The 22242-nt window shown below is 36.6% G+C and overlaps 1 protein-coding gene across 2 annotated transcripts in view; it reads left to right on the top strand.

Moving 5' to 3' along the window:
- SMC5 (structural maintenance of chromosomes 5) overlaps positions 1 to 22242 on the top strand; it is a 752645-nt gene that overhangs the window by 695021 nt on the left and 35382 nt on the right. For both annotated transcript variants that reach the window (XM_090391623.1, XM_090391622.1), the window contains exon 24: positions 14562 to 14685. In XM_090391623.1, coding sequence (XP_090247749.1) covers positions 14562 to 14684 — 123 coding nt within the window. In that variant the 3' untranslated portion in view covers position 14685. The remainder of the gene's footprint in view (positions 1 to 14561; positions 14686 to 22242) is intronic.

Raw genomic sequence — 22242 nt, 5'->3', positions numbered from 1 at the left:
TACTTTGATTGATATACATCGGTAGTAGTAATTGTTGAATAACGGAGCACTGCTTTCTCTATAAAAGTTACAGAAAATACTAGACATACAATGAAAATAGACTAAAAAAAAAATCATTTGTGGGGGGGATTAAATAAAAATTCACTTGACCAGTATTCATAGCCTTCATACTAATGACATATATCACTTATATGTATCAATCCAGACCTGTTATTTTCCCAGACTTAAAATTGGCAGTCTCAACAACTTACTGCCCAAATTTCACCAGTCCAAATTATTTTGCATGATGTCCTCCATAAGGAGGTCTCTTCACGTGGGAGACCTGTTCATGGTAGAGGGGACCTCCCAATGTAGTGGGTACTGGCCCTTTTCTCTCTTTTTCTTTGCTTTTCTTCTGATATTCTTCACTCTAATTTTCCTGAGTTTTGTTTACTGTCCTGTATTCCAGAATATCACCACTGAAATCCAAAGTGCTGCTGTGCACTGTGACATGTGGGCATCCAGAAAGGGAGATCCTGTTAGTCTTGCACTACTTTGGCCTCTGCTTCAGCAAGATGGATGACCCATCCAGTAATCAATTGGCTAGTGGGCTTACCTGAGCTTGGAAGTGGAACACCAGAGTTAATTTGGATGCTGGTATAGCATCCAAATTAACTCTGGTGTTCCACTTCCAAGCTCATTTATTGCTTGCTGGAGAGTGTACATCCATGTGTGGCTCTACAGTGGATTTGGGAGTTCTGGTTGCAAATATAAAAACCCCCTTGAGTATGAATTCTTCATTCTCACATTTTTCAGAGGCCCTACCAATGATCTCAGCCAAGCAGTAATATACCACAGGTACACTGTTTGATAACAAAAATAAAAAACAAAAGACATGATACCAGTATAAATGTACCAGTGTTTCTTGATCATCCATGCAACAGGTGAAAAGCCAATAGGAAAAATGTCATCCTTCTCTATTCAGAAGGGTTTAGAAACACTGTCAGGATCTCTTCAAATAGTTAAGAAAGTATGTTCTGATATTATTCTTGCGGAATTGTAATGTCTGCTACACCCAGAAATACTACTTATAGCAACATTAACAGGTGGAATAAATGGTAACACTAACATAAAACACTAAACCCTCCTAGAGGAGAGATAGTAGAATGGGAACTTGATGTTCCAGATGAGGAGATATGTTCAGAGCTCAATGATTAAAAAGTGACAGACATGAAGTGCATTCTGGTAACCTGGTTCTGACCAGGAACATCATCTTACTTTTGATAACCATAAATCTTGCCTGGTTGGCCGAGTGGTAAGCATATCTGCTCTCCAGCCAAAAGGCTGCAGGTTTCAATCCTGCCGTGGGCATGGATGTTTGTGATTGTCTGTGAAATTAGTGGCAGTGGTCATCGGTAGATGTTACTGATGTAGATGATGAAGGTAATTGCAGTTAGTGGAGACGGAGAGTCATAGAGCAGGTGCCCTCCCTCGATGAGTCTTTGGACTCCCTGGAGGTGTTATGTAATAATAATAAGAGGTCTCTGTAAAAGTAGGGTATCCCAATTGTTTTGTTAAGCTACACATCCATAATACACTGAGATGCTTTAAATATCAGAAATATGGACATCCCCAAACTGCCTGTTATGGCTCTGCCACCTACACCTGATGTGGTAGTAATGAGCATGGTGATAAATCTTGCTGTGCAAAGTAACCTAAATGTGTCAACTGTTACAGAAATCATTCAGCCTACTCCCATGTATGTTAGAAGTAGAAGGAAGAAAAATAAATACAAAATTAAAACACAACAAAATATGTCATACCAGGATGCAAAAAAGGAAAGTTGACCACCACCATACTTGTTGAAATCCTCTTATGCTGAGAAGGTGTCAAGTCAAAAAATATCAACAGTTACTCAAACTTGTATGTCTATTCTGCCATCTGATAATTTTACAATACCCAAACTTTATGATCACAAGTGTTTCTCTGTGAAGTACATGAGTTGCATGATCTATGGTCTAAGTCCTGAAACAATGGTCCCAAAAATGGTTCCATTCAATGAGAACCCAGTAGTTGAAAAAATTTTGGACAAGCATATCACTGAAAGATAAACTGCCAGACCCTCCCTCTCTCCTCAGGGGAGGGAAGGTCTGAAAAATCCACTGAAAATAGATCAGACCTTCCAAATGATTTTGGCACATCAGATGATGTATTGAACATTTTTTTCAGAGACAGATGGACTAGCTATCCATATTTCTCAAAATCAGTTGATGAATGTAAACCTGACAAAAGTGAACTCTCAGCCTCTCAGAAATTGGACAAGTCTATAATGCCAAAACAATTGGAAAATTTTTACAATGGAACTGTCGTAGGTTTCGCAGAATATTGATGATGTCAAGATTATGCTGCAAAAAACACAAGTCATTCTGTTTCTGTCTGCTGGAAACATATTTAAAGGCTAGTGAGGACTCTCCCACCTTTAAAGAATTTCACTGTTGTTCATCTGGATAGAACTAGAGATGGTGATGTTCATGGTGGAGTAGCTATGTTAGTGAGCAGTCATACTCCTTTCCATCATATACACCATAATACTGCTCTATAAGCAGTAGTGTTTGCCTATCCATGCAATTTCTTTTTACAGTATGTTCACGATATATTTACCATCAGGTTATGAATTAATCAGATTGAACTTGATAATCTTATATTGCAACTGCCTCAGCCCATACTTCTCATGGATCAAACTTTAATGGTCACAACAATCTGCAGGAAAAAGGAAAGTTAGGCACCACCACACTTGTTTTGAAATCCTCTTATGCCAAGAAGGTGGCAAGTCAAAAAATATAGCGGGGTAGTTGCAACATGAATGGACGAGATTGTATTATCGTGCAAATGGTCTACAATCATTACCTCTCCCTTCTTAATAATAGAGTCAGTTATCTTCTTTCATATGCCTTCCTGCTCATATTGTGCAATAGAACCTATAATCTTTATCTCATTGCTTTCAAACATGATCATGCAAAAGTACATTATGTTAGATGTCAGAGTCAAAAGCATTCTTCAAGCCAATGTATTTCATCTGGTAATGAAACAAGTTCAAAAATTGTATGGGATAGAATTTGGAAAATGAAATTTAGATATAAAACACACCATTTGTCTACACTGGATCATAATAGATGTATTGTTGCTGAACCCAAGGACAGTGACAAAACTTTTCTACAAATGGGCTATATTTGTACAATCAGCCACTTGTTAAGGAGGGACTAAAAATAGAACTGTTTTTTTTTTCTCTCTCTCTCTCATTCCACTGCAGTAGGACCTAATCACATTCATTATGAGATGAGAAATCAACTTCAATCTCCTTCTCTTACTGTACAACAAAATGTTTACAGAGGAACAGTTTCCAGATTCTTGACATAAGTCAATTGTTATTCCGAAATCCAGGAATGGATCCAACACAGGCATCTTTGTAAGATATCGTTTAGAAACATGTATAAGAGATGCTTTCCTGAAATTGAGAACATATGCTTTTAGTGTTCTTTGCCATGGAAAAAGCCTATGACACAGCCTGGAGATAAGGCATATTAAAAGACTTCTTTAATCTTCGAATCAGGAGACACTTTCCTGTTTTTATTAAAATCTTTTTTTGTCCAAATGGTATAAGTAGGAGTGGAAAGCACATTATCTCGGCCATATCCTCAAGAAGAGGCTGTTCCTCAAGATATTCTTTGCTATCAAAGTTAAACTCAGTCACTGAACAGCTTCCTCCCACAGTAGGTAATTGTTGTTAATTCACTTCACAATTTAAAGATAATTCGATACAAGAATAATATTTTTTTATTATTGCAAATATTTTGGACAGAAATTAATGAACTATCATCAGTGCATCAGCATAAGGTGATGCTAGAACAAAGAACATAAATCCTGTTAACAGAGCTGAGCCACATGATGCAGTGCCACCATACGGTGGTTACAAAGTCAAATGAGATTACAATTAAACCCAAAACTAAAAATTTTATAGTGATTGAATTACATGAAGAACATGTAAGAAAGTTTTAAAGTGAATAAAAGTTGAACAGCTCTCAGATATGAACTGTAGACTAAAATACACAAACATTATTGAAGAAAAAATGAAAGTTGTTTGAGAACAGAAACCAAACCTTCGAGATTCAATGGCAAACCCTAAAGAGAACATTAATTGATTCAGCCAGAGAGGCATGTGGTGAGGTTGTCTGCAAAGATAGAAAAATCACAACTCCATAGTGGACACAGGAAGTTAAAGAGGTAGTGAGGGAAAAGAAAGCATATCAAAAGTTGCTCACAAATAAGTCAGCTTGTACTCTTAGAGAATACGGAGACAAATGTAAGAAAGCTAAACAAAAGTCATGGGAAGACTTTGGTAAGAACATGAAAAATAAATATCAAGAAGGTGGCAAGATATTCTGGAAGTTGTTGAAGCTCAGAAATGGAGGAAAAGTGCTGAAAAAGGAATTAGAGATGATAAAGGTGACATGAAAACTGGAGAAAAAAAAGATATCCTTGATGTATAGAGTAATTACTTTAAAAACTGCTAAATGAAACAATCAGTGACAGCACAGTGGTAATATACACTGACCAAGCATGAAATCAGGAATACATATCCATACTTGAAGTAGAAAAAGCCATCCAAAGCCTGAAATGCAGAAATATTCAAATGTGTAGGTATAAGTCTTACAGTGGCTGCACTGCACTGCATAGTTCAGAAGGCCCTGGACACAGGGACGAATTCCAGGTAATTGAAGTAGAGCTCTCATAGCACCCATATATAAAAAGGGAAATGAAACTGAATGTGAGAATTATAGAAGTATTTCCCTACTGAGTTTTCCTGGTAAGATTTATGCTAGTATACTTGAGAAACGGTTGAGAAGAATTGTGGAAGAAAAGCTTGGTGAAGAACAAGCTGGATTCAGGACAAATAGAGGTTGTCAGGATCAGATCTTCACTTTACAACAAATAGTCGAGAAATCATCGGAATATAACGAAGATCTGTATTTAAGTTTTGTCGATCTGGAAAAGGCATACGACAAGGTGCCAAGAGAAAGGCTATTCAAAATGCTACAATTATATGGTGTCAGTGGGGCATTATATCAAGCAATACTTAGTCTTTATTTGAGTTGTAAGTCAGCAGTTAGAACTGAAAGAAGTATATGAAGATGGTTTAATGTTAAATCTGGTGTCAGACATGGATGTACATTATCCCCTCTATTATTTATTATATATATGGATCACATTATGAAGGAAAGTGGTATTAAACATGATATCAAAATTGGAGATGTTAATGTCAGTTCTTTTCTTTATGTGGACGATGTTATACTTCTAAATAAATCCGCTAGAAGTCTGCAAGATTCCCTGACTAAATTGAATAACTGTTGTAATAGGTATGGTATGAAAGTCAACAATAACAAGACAAATACAATGAAAATATCAACTCCATTGTTAATGGAGCTATAGAACAAGTAAAACATTTCAGCTACTCTTAGGCACGATTTTTAGTGAAGATGGTGTGAATTAAATATGGAAATATAAAACAGAATCAATAATGTTGTTATGGTAGGAAGTCAACTGAATAAATTTATATGGAAATAAGAAAGAAATTAGTCAAAACACTAAATTAGTTGTATACATGACAGTGTTGAAACCAATTTTATATTATGGATCTGAGAGCTGGGTTAGAAGTAAAACACTAGCCCAAAGACTAGAGACCACAGATATGAGAGTTCTCAGAAAGAAAAGGGACTTCAACAGATGGCATCAATGGCAATATCATATTAAAAACGAGGATGTTAGGAAGGAACTTGAAATTGTTATCATCCAGGAATGTGTAGAGCTAATCTCTCCCATTCTGTTTAATCACTTAAACAGAATGGGAGAGGAAAGATTAGCAAAACAAGTGTTCTCTGCCAGATGGCAGGAAAAAGACCCAGAGGAAGACCAAAATATAGGTGGATTGATGTGGTGAAAAGTGCCTTAGAAGTTAGAAATATAAGATCTGACAATGTTGGAGTCTTGACAGGTAACAGATTGATTTGGAGGAAAATTGTGGATAGGAAGTTAGTAATGATGTAAATTTTTCATGTAGTACTATCATATCCAGTACACCCCTTAGGGTATATATCAGGAATTTGATTATGATGATGAATAACGTGTTTTCCCTCACTTTTTTTTAATAAGATGTGTCATTCAATCATCTTATTTATCAAAATTTGTTAAGTTTGTATTTCAAATCTTTTAATTTTGTAACCATCATATGGTGGCATTTCTACATGTGGCTCAGTTCTGTAAAGGATTAACTTCCCTACCGGCCAAGGTGGATGAAATAGTGACACCAAATTGCACTTCTTATCCATGTTATTCAGTGGGTTTTAGAGTTGGCATTAGTGAGCCAATAGTTGCCATTACTGAGACAATCATCATCATCATCATGCTTTTCAAGGATTTAGGCCTGCAGTGGCCTGTTCCGGCCATAGACATCATCATTGCATCTCTTTAGAGGACATACTGGTTTTCTTTTTCCTAATGGTTTGTAATTTAAGGCTTGTTTTGATAATATTTCTGTTTTCATTCTTTCAATGTGTTTCACCTATTTCGTATCCAGATTTATCTCGACGTCTATAGACGTCGTGGCCGATTGGGGGGTTAATGTTCTTTTGTTTTAGCTTCACCTTGCAATTATGCTGATGCACTGATGATGGCTGTTTAATTTTTCACCAAAAACTTTGGTGTAATAAAAAAAAAATGATTATTCTTTAATTCATGTGTGTATCTAATCATATTTACTGTCACTCCAACATGAAGATAATTGAAAGACAACTTCAAAAATCAATGAAGCGTGTTTCTTCATGGGTTACATAATGAATTTTTCATTTCATTACACTACAAGTTTACATTACATGACACACATCTTTGTAAAAGCTTACATTCCTTATGCACATTTATCTATTTATGGAAAATTGCAAAAGAACATAGTTGCCATTACTGAGACAATCATCATCATCATCATGCTTTTCAAGGATTTAGGCCTGCAGTGGCCTGTTCCAGCCATAGACATCATCATCATTGCATCTCTTTAGAGGACGTACTGGTTTTCTTTTTCCTAATGGTTTGTAATTTAAGGCTTGTTTTGATAATCTTTCTGTTTCATTCTTTCAATGTGTTTCACTTATTTATGTTTATATTTTTTAATTTTTTCTGTTACTGATTCCTGTTTTAATTATTTCATAATTTCTTCTGTGATCGAATAGATTACTTAAAAATTATAACAACGGAATTAAATCACGTAAAATATTATTTATTAGTAGAATTTTTGCCTGAGTTTCACAGCCATCTTCAGTACATGTAATAAGGTTAATGAAACAATAACTGACAAATTCCAAAGGGTGCCACCTAAGTAGCTCACATAAGATAACTAAAAAAAAAAAGGTCATTAAGTTTCCTAACTTATTTAAAAAAAATAATAATAATAATAACATTATATATATATATATATATATATATATATATACACACACAAAAAAAAAAAAAAAAGTTAGGAAAGATGAGCTGCATTATCTCCCACAAAAGGAATAGATGTAGACCATCAGATCTGTTTAAGTTGAGAGAGTTTTTTTGTTTTTTTTTTATGTTGGGCCCATATACGAGAGGTTGGCTGATTAACCTTTAGGTTGATCAGCCAACCAAGGTGGTTTCCCATTGCCTTCCTTGCCATACTATATCCTATGGCTGTATTTTCTCCCAGATAAACTGGCAGAAAAAACCCTGGTATATGGGTAGTGGGACGGGAAAGGAGAAACTTGTTGACATTCGATTTAAAAGCCTGTATATTGTATTCCTTGGGAAAATACATCAGGGGGAAGACTGTTCCACAGTACCCCAGTAGCAGGGATGAAGGAGGAGGAAAAGAAACTTGTTCTGTGGGTTTCAAGGTGTGCTGTGAAGGGATGTTAGGAGGTAGCTGCACGTGTTCCAATGGGTTTAGTACATAGTGGGGGAATTATTGATGCTGTTTCAGATGAGCATTTTCCATGAAAATATTTGTAGAATATACAAATTGCAGAGACTAAATGTTTATGTGAAAGTGGGAGGGAGGGAGTCAAGTTTCACATGTTTCTTTATAAAACCATTCCATGAGGAACCAACTTTCGTGAAGGACTCTTGTCTGTTTCAATGAACTCTGTCTAGTGTTGATGGCATGCTCTGCAAGTCCAGACTGTTCAGGTTCAAGGTCTTGAATATACGTCTTATGTTCTTCTATCCGAATAAAAGCAGATCTTCCTGTTTGTCCGTAATAAGATAACTCACGAGAGGCAGGAATTTGGTAGATGTCTGAATGACTTAGATATGAAAGTTTGTCCTTTGGAGAAGTGAGAAAGGCGGTGAGTTTTCTGATGAGTCGAATTCTATTCTATTCCCTTCTGCCATACGGCTGGGAGGAGGGCAGCTATATGCTACCATACTACGGAGATGATTATGAGCAAGGTGGTTTCCCATTGCCTTCCTTGCCGTACTATATCCTATGGCTGTGTTTTCTCCCAGATAAACTGGCAGAAAAAACCCTGCTATCCATGCCCAGGACTGGCTAACTTGTCTATGACTGAGAAAGATCCTTAAGCTCCTCATGTCGTCTACTGGAATCGAACCTAGGACACTCCTTCCTCAGGCATATAGTTGTGAAGTGCATAGCCACTAGGCTAACCATGCAGGATGGGTCAAAAGACAACAAAAATATTTAGTGGTTTTAAAACTTTTGCTATTCGTTCACTGATGCCTTGCACATGAGGGATAGTAATGTGCATTATTTCTTCTTTATTTGAAGAAGAAGATATATCAAAACTACTTAAAGCCCTTTGGATGAAAGAATTCTTATATCCATTAGATAGAAAAGAGGAAATAATATATTGCAATTCTTTCTGTAATAGTTCCTCTGAAGAACAAAAAGAGTGGGCTCGATGAACCAGTGTTTTAAGAGTTCCTGCCTTTTGACTGGGATGGAGAGTCAGAATGGATATAATGGCCTGTATGAGTCTCTTTCCTGTAGACTGAGAAATGTAGGTTACCATCTGGTTGGCGAAGAATTAAAAGAACTAAAAAGGCTAACAACTTATTTACTTCTACTTCTAGGGTTAACTGGATCCTTGGATGAAGTGCATTTAATTTTGAAAGAAACTATTGTAATTCATCAGAAGAGCCATTCCAGATAACAACTTCTATATGGAGCACTGTTCAAAGTGCATCATATAGAAGTTGGCAATAGCAGGTGAAATAGGATTGCCCATTGTTGTTTCTTCAATTTGTTGATATAACTTGTTTTTAAAGAAAAAATAACCAGAATGCATTACAAAATCAAATATTTTAACGATGTCTGAAGGAAATTCTTGTTGCAGTAATTCAAGTGTCAGATAATCCTTTATCTGACGCCATTGGTAAATAATGAAACAACATCTAAAACTAATCATAATATCCAAAGAATTTTTTATATGAGTAGCAGTTCTTCTCGTTGAAGAAGTGAGTAAATTTGATAAAAATTTTGAAATTTTATAAGTGGGACAACCTATACAATCTACAACTGGTCTTAATGGAATGCCTGGTTTATGAATTTTTGGAAGACCATACAATCTAGGTGATGACCAAAAGAGGTTTCAAGTTTTTTCTTTTAATCTTCATCACATACAGATACATTATCTTTAAGAGAATTAAGTCTTTTTAATTTGACTACTGGTAGGATCCGATGTGAGGGGGCCTGTAAGTTGAATAGTTGCAGAGCAGTAGAGATATTTTTCTCTCATATTCTCTTCTATCTTGAATAACCACAGCCTTCCCTTTGTCATCTTTCATAATAATTCAAGTATTATTATTTTTCAGTGCTTTTCATTCATTCAGAGTAAGACAGATTAGGATGAAGAGGCTTGGCATTAAAAAGAATTTTTGCACATTCAAAACTTGTCCTGTTAGCTGTTTTTTTGGATAAGGATCGAATACCTCTGTCTATGCTATGAAAAAAATCCATCAGGGGTACCTTATTCTGAGCAACTGCTAAATTATGTCCTTTTGATAAAACAAGATGTTCATTGTCTGTTAGTGGACGGTCAGAAACATTGATAACTACTCTATCTGTATTACAGAAATTAGTAATGGATATAGGGAGGCTCACCAGTGCATCAGACTTACAGTTTAACTTATCACAAGAAGCATTAAAAACCTTTAGGTATGAAGTTGATGATATGCACAAAATAGTGTTAAAAGTTTCAACCACTAATACAGATTCTAGAGCATTCTTGATATCAACAATTTCTCTATTTAAGATGGCAGGAGATTTTTTTACTTTATGTAGCTGATAATTTAGAAGTGACCTACTGGCCTTTAAATAAATCCAATCAGCTCTTTGAGACTTAAAACTTCTTTTAATTTACAGTGGGTAGGAATAAATTGAACTATCTTACTGTGCTTTAGGAATATTATTCTGTTAATACATTTAGCCTTCTTTACTAATACTTTACCATATCTAGCACATTGTGTGGGCATAGACTCTGTGAGGTCCCGATATATATTTCAGTAAAGAAATACCATATTACTTAAAAATTGGATATGAAACAGCTAAAAATATAAATTTTGAGGATATAACAAAATTATTTACAATCTTTCATTTGTCAATTATATTGATTGGATATGAAAAAGCTAATAATATCAACTGACGTCAAAAAAACAAGTACGACTAATTAAAACTATTTAACTTGCCTCTTTGCAAGTTATGACATGTAAAAGGTTTGATAAATATACTTTTGCATCTGTGAATTATATTTGTTTTTCTATCCAAAATGTGATATAAATGTGTGCAAATTGAGAAGAGAATTAAAATTTTTTCAGTCCCCAAAATTTCTTTTTTTTTTTTTTCCCTCCTTCAAGAAAGGTGGATCCCCATATATTCATATCTTGAACAGGGCCCAGCAAAATAACGAGCCAGTCCTGTTTACTAGCCTACTTTTTTCTGGTCAATATAAAGTGCTACCAAAAGATTTGGAGAATTTAACCATAAAAAAAAATTTACTGACCCTCACTCCTAGTTTCCACTGTCTCCTTCGAAGTGGTCCCATTGGACATGCAGCGATCTCAGCAGTTTCATGATTCCACACATCCCTGGAAATCTTCAAGTGTGACTGTTGATCACCTCCTCGATTCTTCCTGAATCTCCTCAATTGTCAAAACGATGCTCTTTCAGCCAGAATTTCATCTTTGGGAAACAGGAAACATTGCAGGGGAGAACAAGGTCAGGTGAATAAGAAGGGGTGTGGAGAATGGCTGTTGCATTTTTGAAGCAAGGATCTGTTTGTGCTACTGGACAGTCAGGCTCAGCACAAATTTTGCACCAATGCTTCTCATGTTCAAAATGCAGTGAATGCAACAGTCCTACGACCTGCAAGGATAGCCTCATGCACTTTTGCAGTGTTTCTGGTGTTGTCCAGACTGTTCATTCAGAATACTCATGTCGTAGACAAATGTTCATTCATCCTTTGTTTGTACCACAGAACAGTTTTGTTTTGCCTCATAGCATTATCCGAATACTTCCTTAATATTTTGTGAGTTTCGGCAGTAGTTTTGTGAGGTTGAGGGGAAAATTTGATTCAGATTCTTTGCTCCTTAAAATCCACCATTTCAGATGGAGAAGAAAATTGCCAAACTACTAAAATACGATGTTAAAAAATACACATAACCCAAGAATGTAGCTGCTCAGTTTGCCAGCTGTTGGCATACTGATTCACAAAAGGGTACTGCTTACCCCCTTATAGTGGTAGAAGGCTGTACTACAATTACTTTGTGCACACTATTCAAATTCCCTGAATGTTTGGGTAGCACCTCATATTTTCATCAAACATCAGCATATTATCTCTTCACCAAGAAATTTCTACCATGAAGCATACTGCTGCTTTCAATCATCACAACCAAACTTATTTGCCAATTTCTGAGTCAGTGGCCTGCGGTCATAACAAATTTCAAATTATAGCCACATAGAAACCTATTTTTAGGTTTGTAAGTTGAAATCACCAAGTTATCCTATCTTTATTTCCTCCTAAGAAAAATATTCTCTTTTGTTGCTATTTGGCATCTATCGAATTCCATGTAACTGCATCTTATCCTCTTGTGCATAAACAGGCCATTCGGTTTTTAATTGACATGTCTGAACACCCATCTTATATCACCTGATGAAATGTCTTAAGTAAGGTCTCACAGAACATGTATTAATTATTCTAGCTGTAGGATTGTTTAGAATGATTCAACGTTACTACCTAGAAGTATCTGGTATCTACAAATTAGAATGCCTTTTCATAAAAAAGAGTGGGGTACTGAGGTTCAATATAAAAAATCTGATGATGTGTCATGTAGCTCCTAAAGTTTGATGGAGAAATATGATTAACCATTCTTATGCAATAAAATGAAGCTGCCATTGAAATACAAAGAGTAGGCTATTAATGTCTTATTTTCTAATTATCTTGTTATTATCTAGTCCGACCACAGAAACAAAAGCTCTCATTGGCAGACTACCAAAAAGAGTCAATTCATGTTGAATGGGAGAAAGAAATAAGGCGATGTACGAATTGGTCACCAACACGTGAAATCACGTGCTTTATACGTAAAATTTTCCAACTATTATACAAGCAAAATAGTTACCACTTTAAGAACTTCAATGATCGTAAAAGAGAAGCTAATTTTCCTATGTGTAATAATAAACACTCATCCCACAATACAGATTGATTACCCTATTATCGGAATGGATTCTCCTTCTTTTGATATGCACAGAAGTGTCGAAGGGTCTTGTATCTGTGTACATACTATAAAAATTAAAAGATAATTAAAACTCTGAATTATGAAACAGCAAGAAATAAATAAATAAAAACACGAAATACACCCTTCGTCCAAAAAGAAACCGAACTTTTGATAGAAAATAAAACATAGGCCAATTATAATTATTCAAATCATTTATTTCAATCAATTTACTCTCCCTCAGCTTCGATACAGCGTTTGACACAGTCAATTAATTTGTTAAATGAGTTTTTTATATCATTTTTGGAATACTGTTGAGGGTCATGGTTACTGCCGCCTGAACGTTTTCAGTGGTGTCGTATCGCTTTCCTTTCGTCAGCAAATGAAGTCTGGGGAGAGAGAAAGAAGTCACAGGGTGTTAAATCAGGTGAATACAGCGAGTGATCCAACACACAAACTTGGTTTTTGCTCAAAAACTGTCTCACAATGTTCGCTTGCTTTTTTTTCCGGACATATGATTTTGACTGTACTTAAAATAAAAGTTTCAACTGTACTTAAAATAAAATACTGTACTTAAAATTTTTAATAAATTCTCCATCGGTAAAAAGTTTCTAAGCCCAGGCAATTTTTTCACTTATGACGTAACTACATTTAACAGCAGCATCACTTGTTGTGATAACATTCGAAAATATCCTCTGTTGAAACATGGTACAAAGAATTGTAGTAATAAGTTTTACTTTTGTTTAAAGCTGTCATAAAACATTTAGAAGTTTGAATTTTTTTTCTGTTTTAATCCCCACAGGATGTTAGAAACATTGATTTTTAGAAAAGAAATCATTAAGGTGCAAGCTGTATCCGACCCGTGGGCCACCAGTTTGTGACCCCTGATTTAATATTACAAAATGTAAGGTTATGCACTTTGGGTTGAAAAGGTTGCATATGTTAATGGTATTGGATTGCAAAAAATTGATGAGGCTAGGAACTTGGGTTATGGGGCTATAATTCAGCCACATCTTGACTACTGCACACAGATTTGGTCACCTAGGTTTCTTGGGGACCAGGAGGTGGTCAAAAAGATACAGAGATAGGTGACCGTGGTGGTGACAGGTCTGCGGAATACTCCCTATGAGGATAAGTTGAAGGTTTGTGGGTTACGAAGTTTAATTGATAGGCAGAAAAGAGGGAACATGATAGAAACTTTTAAGATATTAAAGGGGGTTTATAAAATTGATGCAAGTGAAATTTTTCAATATATGACAAATAGTCAGAGAACTAGAGACCATCCGTGGAAGTTGTATAATGGCATGATTAATAGGGGTGTATGGAGTGGATTTTTTGTGTGGAGAGTGGTGAATTAGTGGAACGTATTGCCAGAATTGGTTGTGAGTTCCCTGACCATGAGTGGATTCAAGGAGCAGTATGATAGGTATGGAATATGCAATATGATAGGCATGGAACAAAGGTTGACCTGGATGGAAAACTAAAAGAAAAAAAAGTGGCTACTCTACTCATTGTATAATAATTTTTTTGTTCATTTGTTTTTCAAAAAATTATAAGTTATTAAGCTGTTAATGTAAAATTATTGCAACACGATTTTTAACTTTTCATAGTTAATCAAAGAAGACAAAATAGCTTCTAAATTTTAAAATATTCCATTTGCCATGACTAGTTTTATTTTATTTTTGACATTTACTTTATTGACATTTCATTTATACCTGCCACTAGCTACATATCGAATTTTTTTTAAATTATTATTTGTTTATAGTTAAGTATTTTATTTAATTTTTTTATAGCTTCTTCAGGGTTTGAACTACTCGGATACAATGAAAATTCATATTGTACACAATGGAGCTGATATATTATCTCATGAAACCTGGAATATCGAAGCCTTCAAGCATCGACGTGAAAATATATAATGCAAGTATTTTTCACCACATTTATGTATGAGGCATTTGTTGATACTATTTGAGAAGTAAAAATTTGCCATTGTTTAACGTTGTCGTTAAGGACTTGTCTGAAGAAATGCATTTGTGTAACTTTATAAACATGTGTAAATCATTTTCTTCTTCATGTTATTTGTATATCAGTTAAAAATCAAGGCTGCTTATGGATAAAATAGAAAATAACTATGTAGGTCCCCGTATAGCCTTTTAAGAAATGCAAAGAACCAGCTGGAGCTTCTGACCTAAGAGCTAAGTGCACCCTGTTAGTAGCTATCTGCCTGGATACTGAATCAACAAGGATGGATTGGAAGTTTGGGATTTAGCCAGACCTGTATCTGCTTAAACCAAAAGACAAAAAAAAAACAGCATTACTTTCCAACAAGATGTAAAGTAATGCTGACTGGATCATCACCCAGTTAAACAAGTCTCCCCACTGTTTTCATTAGGGAATCATAGCAAACAGCAAAAAATATTGAAACACACTCCACATCAGTAGAGTTCAATATAGGTACCATAAATAAAAGGTATCAACAGAAAAGAAGAATAGAGAAGTACCACACTGACATTCAGTTAGGATTACTGAAACAAAATTCCTCCACTAAAGAAAAAAGAAAAAGCTGGTCTTTGTTGAGGATCGAAACAACAGAGTATGAGATGAGATGAATATCAGACATATAGAAATGTGTTGGGAAGATTTGAAGAAAAGGACAAAACTAATAATAATAGGTTCCTACTGAATTACTGTTCATGAAAGATTAGTCATCAGTAACAAAATATTCCATCATCAAAATGTGCACAAATTTACATGGAGAGAAGATTCAAAAGAAAGATGGGGACTCTCATTGAGTCTGTTATTTGTGGTTAGCAATATCTTCACACTGCTCAGGACATTTTAAATCCCCTGTATATGCAGCGATTTGAAATAGGAAATGATCACTGTTTTGTTCTGAGCAGAAAAAAATTGAATACCTTATTGAAAAGAAAAAATCTAAGAAAGTTTTACAAAGAATCAGAGTTGAATAGCTTTCAGGGGTGAACTATAGATTATACAAATATTATTGCAGAGAAAATGAAGATTTCGATCAGTAATCAAACCTTGGAGACTCATTGGCAGACTCTAAAGAAAACAAAGAAAACACATTGATTCATCCAGGTGAAGTCTGCAAGGAGAGAAAAATCAGAACAACTCCATGACAGATTCAAGAAATTCAAGAGGGACTTATGAAAAAGAATGCATATCAAAAGTTGCTAGCAAGTAAAGTCAGTAATTAGAATTGCAGAAGATATAGGAAGATAGTTTGAAGTAAAATCATATATGAGACAGAGATCACATTAAACCTGATAATACATTTGAAAATGTTAATCCCAGCTCTCTACTTTAAAATGCAGAGGATGTTATATTTCTAAAAAAATCCACCACAAATCTGCAGGATTCTCTGACTAAAATAAATAAATATGTATTCTGCTGTTACAAATGCGATGTGAAAAGCAGCAGTAAAGAGAGGAAACTATAAAAATAGATAGGTAGGTAGGCATATAGAAAACTTGAGCTGTAAAGAGACACAGCAGTAAAGAGAGGAAACTATATAAATAGATAGGTAGGTAGGCATATAGAGAACTTGAGCTGCATTCTGAATGGATAACAAGTAAACATTTCAGCTATTTAGGCATAATTTTTTAATAAAGATGGTAAATTAAATAGGTAAATAGATAATAGAATAAACAGAGCTGGTGTCATGAGGAGTCAATTAAATAAATGTATGTGGAATATGAGGGAAATTTGTCAAACACTAAACTAAAATTGGTTTGAAACGAGTATTTCAAACTAATTTTAGCATAAGGGTCTGAGAGTTGAGTTAGAAGTAAAACAGTTAATCAAAGACTGGAGATTACAGATATGAGAGTTCTGAGAAAAATTAGGGAAACAAACAAATCACATCAGTGGTAGAATCAAATCAAGTTATTCCCTAATATCTTGAAGATATTAGGGAGAAACTTGATAATGTTATCATTCAGTAATGTATTGAACATAGCTAATCTCAGGTAATATGGTTCACTTTAACAGAATGGAAGAAGAAAGGTTAGGAAAACTCATTTGTTATGTTTACATTATTAATGTAGATTAATGATTATTAATACATCATTAATATAAAATAAGTTATTAATAAAGTTTTCATTATTAATATAAAGTTAGTGGAAATTTAATTATGTAGTATTGAGTACACTAGGGTCGCTGAAGCATGTATCGGGAGCGGTGGTAGGGAAAAGTGTTTTTTAAACGGTGTATAGTGTGAATTCTTTTGCGAATTGTGCAGCATTTTTTTTTCTCAGTAACACAAGCGTTATTTAGTGGTTCTGCTTTTGGAGTTTCGTTGTTACCGAGTTTAATTAGGTTACCCAGAAGCCCAGGTAACAGTCGGCACCATTGCGGTGGAAGAGAAGATAAGTTTTTACTATCTAGTATAGTTGATTATATAGCTTTATATTTATATATATATATATATATATATGTTTATATTTAGCGTTTATTTATTTATATATATATGTGTGTGGTACAGTGTTCGTATATTTTTTTTTTTTTTTTTGCAGTTAGTTTAATAGTTACATACTTGGCAGTAAGGAATGATGGCGGAAACAACTGCAATCATAAATGGAATGTCACCGAGTCCTCCTTCATTTAAGAACTCTATTATATGTAATATAATAAGGGACTTTGTGGCATGCAGTGATTGCGGCATGTATGCTTCCCAGGAGTTGGATATGTGGCAGGTGAGAGAAGGGGGGGTGTATATGTGCAAAATGCAGACAGTGGGAGGAAATTAATGAATTGGATATATTGATAACCGACCTATTTGCTTCAGGGACAGGAAATGAATGTCGGGAGACGAGTAGTGTGATAGGAGAGAATGACGAGCGAAGTATAAATGAGAAAATAACAGTCGGGAGTGTGGAAGGCTTGAATGACTGTGAAGTTTACAGAGATGGTTTTGATTCTGTAAAAGAATGGTGAGTAAGAGTGACTAACATGCAGAAAGGGATAGATGAGCTGAAAGAGGAGGTGGAATATCTTGTGAACGAGATGAGAAGTGTGAAAGATGAGATTAGGAGAATGGAAGAGATGTATGCAAGTCTAATCAGAGTAGGAGTGAGAGAAAGGTTTGGGAATGATAGAAGAGGAGGGAATAGAAGCAGTAGGAGAGAGGGGTTTGGGAATGATAGAAGAGTAGAGTATGGAAGCAGTAGGAGAGAGGGGTTTGGGAATGATAGAAGAGGAGAGAATAGAAGCAGTAAGAGAGAGGGGATGAGAGAGGGGTTTGGGAATGATAGAATAGGAGAGTAATAGAAACAGTAGAAGATAGGGAATGATAGAAGAGGAGAGAATAGGATAAGTGGAAAAGAGGGAATGAGAGAGAGTTATGTGAACGATAGAAGAGGAGAGAATAGAATAAGTGCAAGAGAGAGAATGATAGAAGAGGAGAGAATGGGAGCAGTATAAGAGAGGGAATGAGAGAGAGTTATGGGAATGATGGAAGAGGAGAGAATAGGATAAGTGGAAGAGAGGGAATGAGAGAGAGAGTTATGGGAATGATAGAAGAGGAGAGAATGAAAACAGTAGGAGAGAAGGAATGGTAAGAGGTGTAATGTACTGTGACTCAATGATCCGTGGTGTGCAAGATAGGATGCGTGAGGAGTGTTTGCCTGGAGGAACAATAGAAAGTGTGTCTGTGGCAATTAAAAGGGGTGAAAGAGTGGATGAGATGATTGTGATGGTAGGAACAAATGACTTGAGAGGTAATGTAAATTGGGCAGCGAGAAATATGAGAGTCTTGCTTGAGGTAGTACGAAAGAAGACGCAGAGAGGAAAGGTAGTGTGTGTGTGTGTGTTGCCTATGTATGATTGTGACGAGCTGAGCAGAAGAGCAGTTATATTGAATAACATAATAGCTAGAATGTGTCAGAAGAGAAGATTGGAATATCTGGATGCTTGGACAGCGTTTGTGGACAGACAGGAATTGTATGCGAAAGACCGCTTCCATTTGAATGAGGAAGGACTTAGGCATCTGGAGAGATTGCTGTTCTGAACGAGTCAGTGTGTCAATGCAGGGAAACTAGAATGCTCAAGGTGGATGGTAGCAGGGATGGCCTCTTGTGTGAAACATTACTTGGGAGAAGGGAGACAACTTCAGGTAGCACTGAACACAGTGGAGTCTAGAGGGGATAATACTGGGTATAGAAATAGTGGCATTTTTATGCTTTATACTAATGCCAGGAGTATTCGGAATAAAGGAGAGGAATTGGCGGCACTGATAGCATCAGCCTGGCCAAAGATTATTGGGATCACTCGCATGTGATTGACAGAAGAGGATATAATAACAGGAATAGAAGTAGCATGGTACAGCATTTTTCAGCAGGATAGAAAGGGAAAACATGGTGGTGGAGTACTGCTTATGATAAGTGACGACTTATGTCCTCTAAGAGTGGAGGCTTTGGAAGGCAGTGACACTAATGATTTTGAAAGCATATGTTGTGAGGTAGAGATAGGCAAGACGGGATATTTAGTGGGGTGTTGCTACAAACCAAGGAGCACAGAGGGTGGGAACCAGGAGATGTTTAGACAGTTGAGCTTGGCAAGTGCACGAAGAATGATAGTTATTAGAGATTTTAACTACATCAGTATAAGCTGGGAAGAGGAAAATGCATGTAGTAAAAAGGGAATGGAATTTCTAGAATTCTTGAGGGACAAATATCTTAGGCAACATGTAATAGAGAAAACAAGAAGTTCAAAAGTTTTGGATTTGGTCATAGCATCAGAAGAGCTGATGATAACTGAGATGACATCTCTCCCACCAGTTGGAGAGAGTGACCATGTTGTTTTGACATGGAAGATGAATAGACATGCAGGAGTATCAAAGAGAGGGGAATATATGTGGAATTTTAAGGCAGGTGATGATTACAATAGTCTTAGACATCAACTTGGGGAAGTTTTATGGAGGAAGGAATTGAAAGGCCAGGATATCATTAGTGCTTGGGAAATTGTGAAGGAATATTTGTTAGCAGCAATAGTAAGCTGTATTCCACAAGTGAAGAAGAGGACACAATTTGGTGTAAAGTGGATAACAAACAATATTAAACAGGAGCTGCATTTGAAAAAGAGGCTATGGAAGAGATATAAGGAGACAGGAGAAGAGCAGATGTATGAAGAATACAAGACACAGGCCAGGAGAGTGACTAGTATGGTAAGGAAGGCGAAACTGGAATATGAGAAGAGATTGGTCCTAAGATTCAAAGAAAATCCTAGGGAATTTTTTAGCTATCTGGCCAGTAGGAGGAGAAATGATTGTGGAAGAATGACATTGTGGGATAAAAATGGGAATAGAGTGACTGATGCAGAGGACATAGTGGAATTGTTCAATTGAACACTTTATTGGTGTATTTCATCATGCTAAGTCATTTCGTCTTATGCAGCCACCGAAGGAGGCAAGCTAGCCTCAATAGGTGCCGGTCCCAAGCCCGGATAAATGCGAGGGTTGATGTCAGGAAGGGCATCTGGTCGGAAAACTTCAGTGCCAACTCAAACTATGATTATGAGTCGAAAAGAAAATGATATAAGGGCTAGGGCGTACCCCTTAAGCGACGCGCAGCCACATCGCCCTACAGCTGTGAGAAGTGGACGAGGGCTACCGCATCAAGGGCGGGTGCGGTTAAAGAAGCGAGCCCAGCAGGTGGAGAGGATGTTGCGAGTGGAACACTGAATGTTGGAAGCATGACTGGAAGGGGAAGAGAGGTGGCAGACATGATGAGGAAGAGGAAGTTGGATATTTTATGTGTGCAGGAGACAAGGGGGAAAGGCAAAGGAACTGGGAGATGGATATAAATAGTTCTATTCTGGAGCGAATAACGAGGGAAGAAATGGTGTAGGAATTGTGGTGTGTGGCAGAATGAAGGGTGAAGTACTGGACGTGGGTAGAAGGAACGACAGGATCATGCAAATGAAATTGGGTCTTGGAGAAGAGCGGGTGGTCGTATTATGTGTATATGCCCCGCAAGTTGGTTGTACAGCAGAGGAAAAAGATGAGTTCTGGAACGTGTTAGATGAAGAAATGAGGGAATTGGAAGAAAATGAGATGGTGATTGTCGGAGGAGACTTGAACGGCACATCACATAGGAAGACAGAATAGAGACTGTGAAAGGGTGCATGGTGGCCACGGAGTGGGAATAATGAACCAGGAAGGAGAGAGGGTTGTGGACTTTGCAGTAGCGTTTGATCTGGCAATTGTGAACTCGTTTTTCTTCAAGAGGGAAGAACATTTGATAACATTTAGAAGTGGTAACAACACCTCACAAATTGACTACATTTTGACTAGAAGAAAACATCTTAAGGTTGTGACAAATTGTAAAGTAATTCCAACAGATCAAGTAGCACAACAACACCGACTGCTGTGCACAGGCTTTAAAATAAGATCGAAGATAAGAACTTCTGGTTGCCATGGGATGAAGACAATTAAGTGGTTTCGCTTAAAAGAGGAGAGTGTGAGGAATCGTTTTAGGGAGAGAGTGTTAGAGAGGATTTCGGATGGACTGGAAAGTGTACAAGATTGGTGGAAACATAATTCAAAAATTATCCTGAGCTGTGCAATCGAGGTGCTCGGTGAGACATCTGGAAAGATTAGAGAGCAGAAAGAGGGTTGGTGGTGGAATAATGATGTACAAGTGGCAGTGACAGCTAAGAGGAAGGCAAAGCAGAAGTGGGATGAGTCAAGAGTGGAAGAGGACAGAGAGGTGTACAAAGAGAGATAGCAAGAAGCCAAGAGAGTTGTGGCACAGGCGAAGGCCATGGCATATCAAGATCTGTATGATCAATTAGAAACAAAGGAAGGACAGAGAAAAATTTACCAACTAGCGAAATGTAGAAATAAAGCAGCTAAGGACATCTTACATGTGAGGCAGATCAAAGATGCTGAAGGAAGAGTATTATGGAGGGATGTGGACATAAGAAACAGATGGAAAATATACTTTGAGGGACTTTTGAATGAGGAAAATGCAAGGACTCACAGAGGAGATGGGCAGCCTTCTGAGGGGATGGTGCAGAACATCAGTAGAATGGAAGTGATGGAGGCCATGAGGAGGATGAGGAATGGAAAAGCGGTGGGCCCCGACAGAATTCCAGTGGAGGCATGGAAGGCACTGGGGGAAGAGGAAATTGACCTGCTGTGGGACCTGTTCATGAAAGTTTGCCAACAGGAAACTATACCCGAAACTATATCCCTCCATAATACTCTTGTGCATCCCCTTTACAAGGGTAAAGGGGATGCACAAGACTGTAAAAATTACAGAGGAATAAAGTTGATGTCCCACACAATGAAGATCCTAGAAAGGGTTCTTGATGGTAGATTGAGGGAGGAGGTGGAGATTGCAAAGGAACAATTTGGCTTCGTGCCTGGTAGATCAACAACAGATGCTATCTTTGGGTTACGACAGATGATGGAAAAATATCGAGAGAAACAAAGGGAGCTACATGTGGTATTTATTG

Source organism: Typopeltis vanoorti, chromosome 4, assembly GCF_054136105.1.
Source record: "Typopeltis vanoorti isolate ZY-2024b chromosome 4, IOZ_Tvanoo_1.0, whole genome shotgun sequence".
NCBI lineage: Eukaryota > Metazoa > Arthropoda > Arachnida > Uropygi > Thelyphonidae > Typopeltis > Typopeltis vanoorti.
This window is presented reverse-complemented; position numbering and strand designations above follow the sequence as displayed.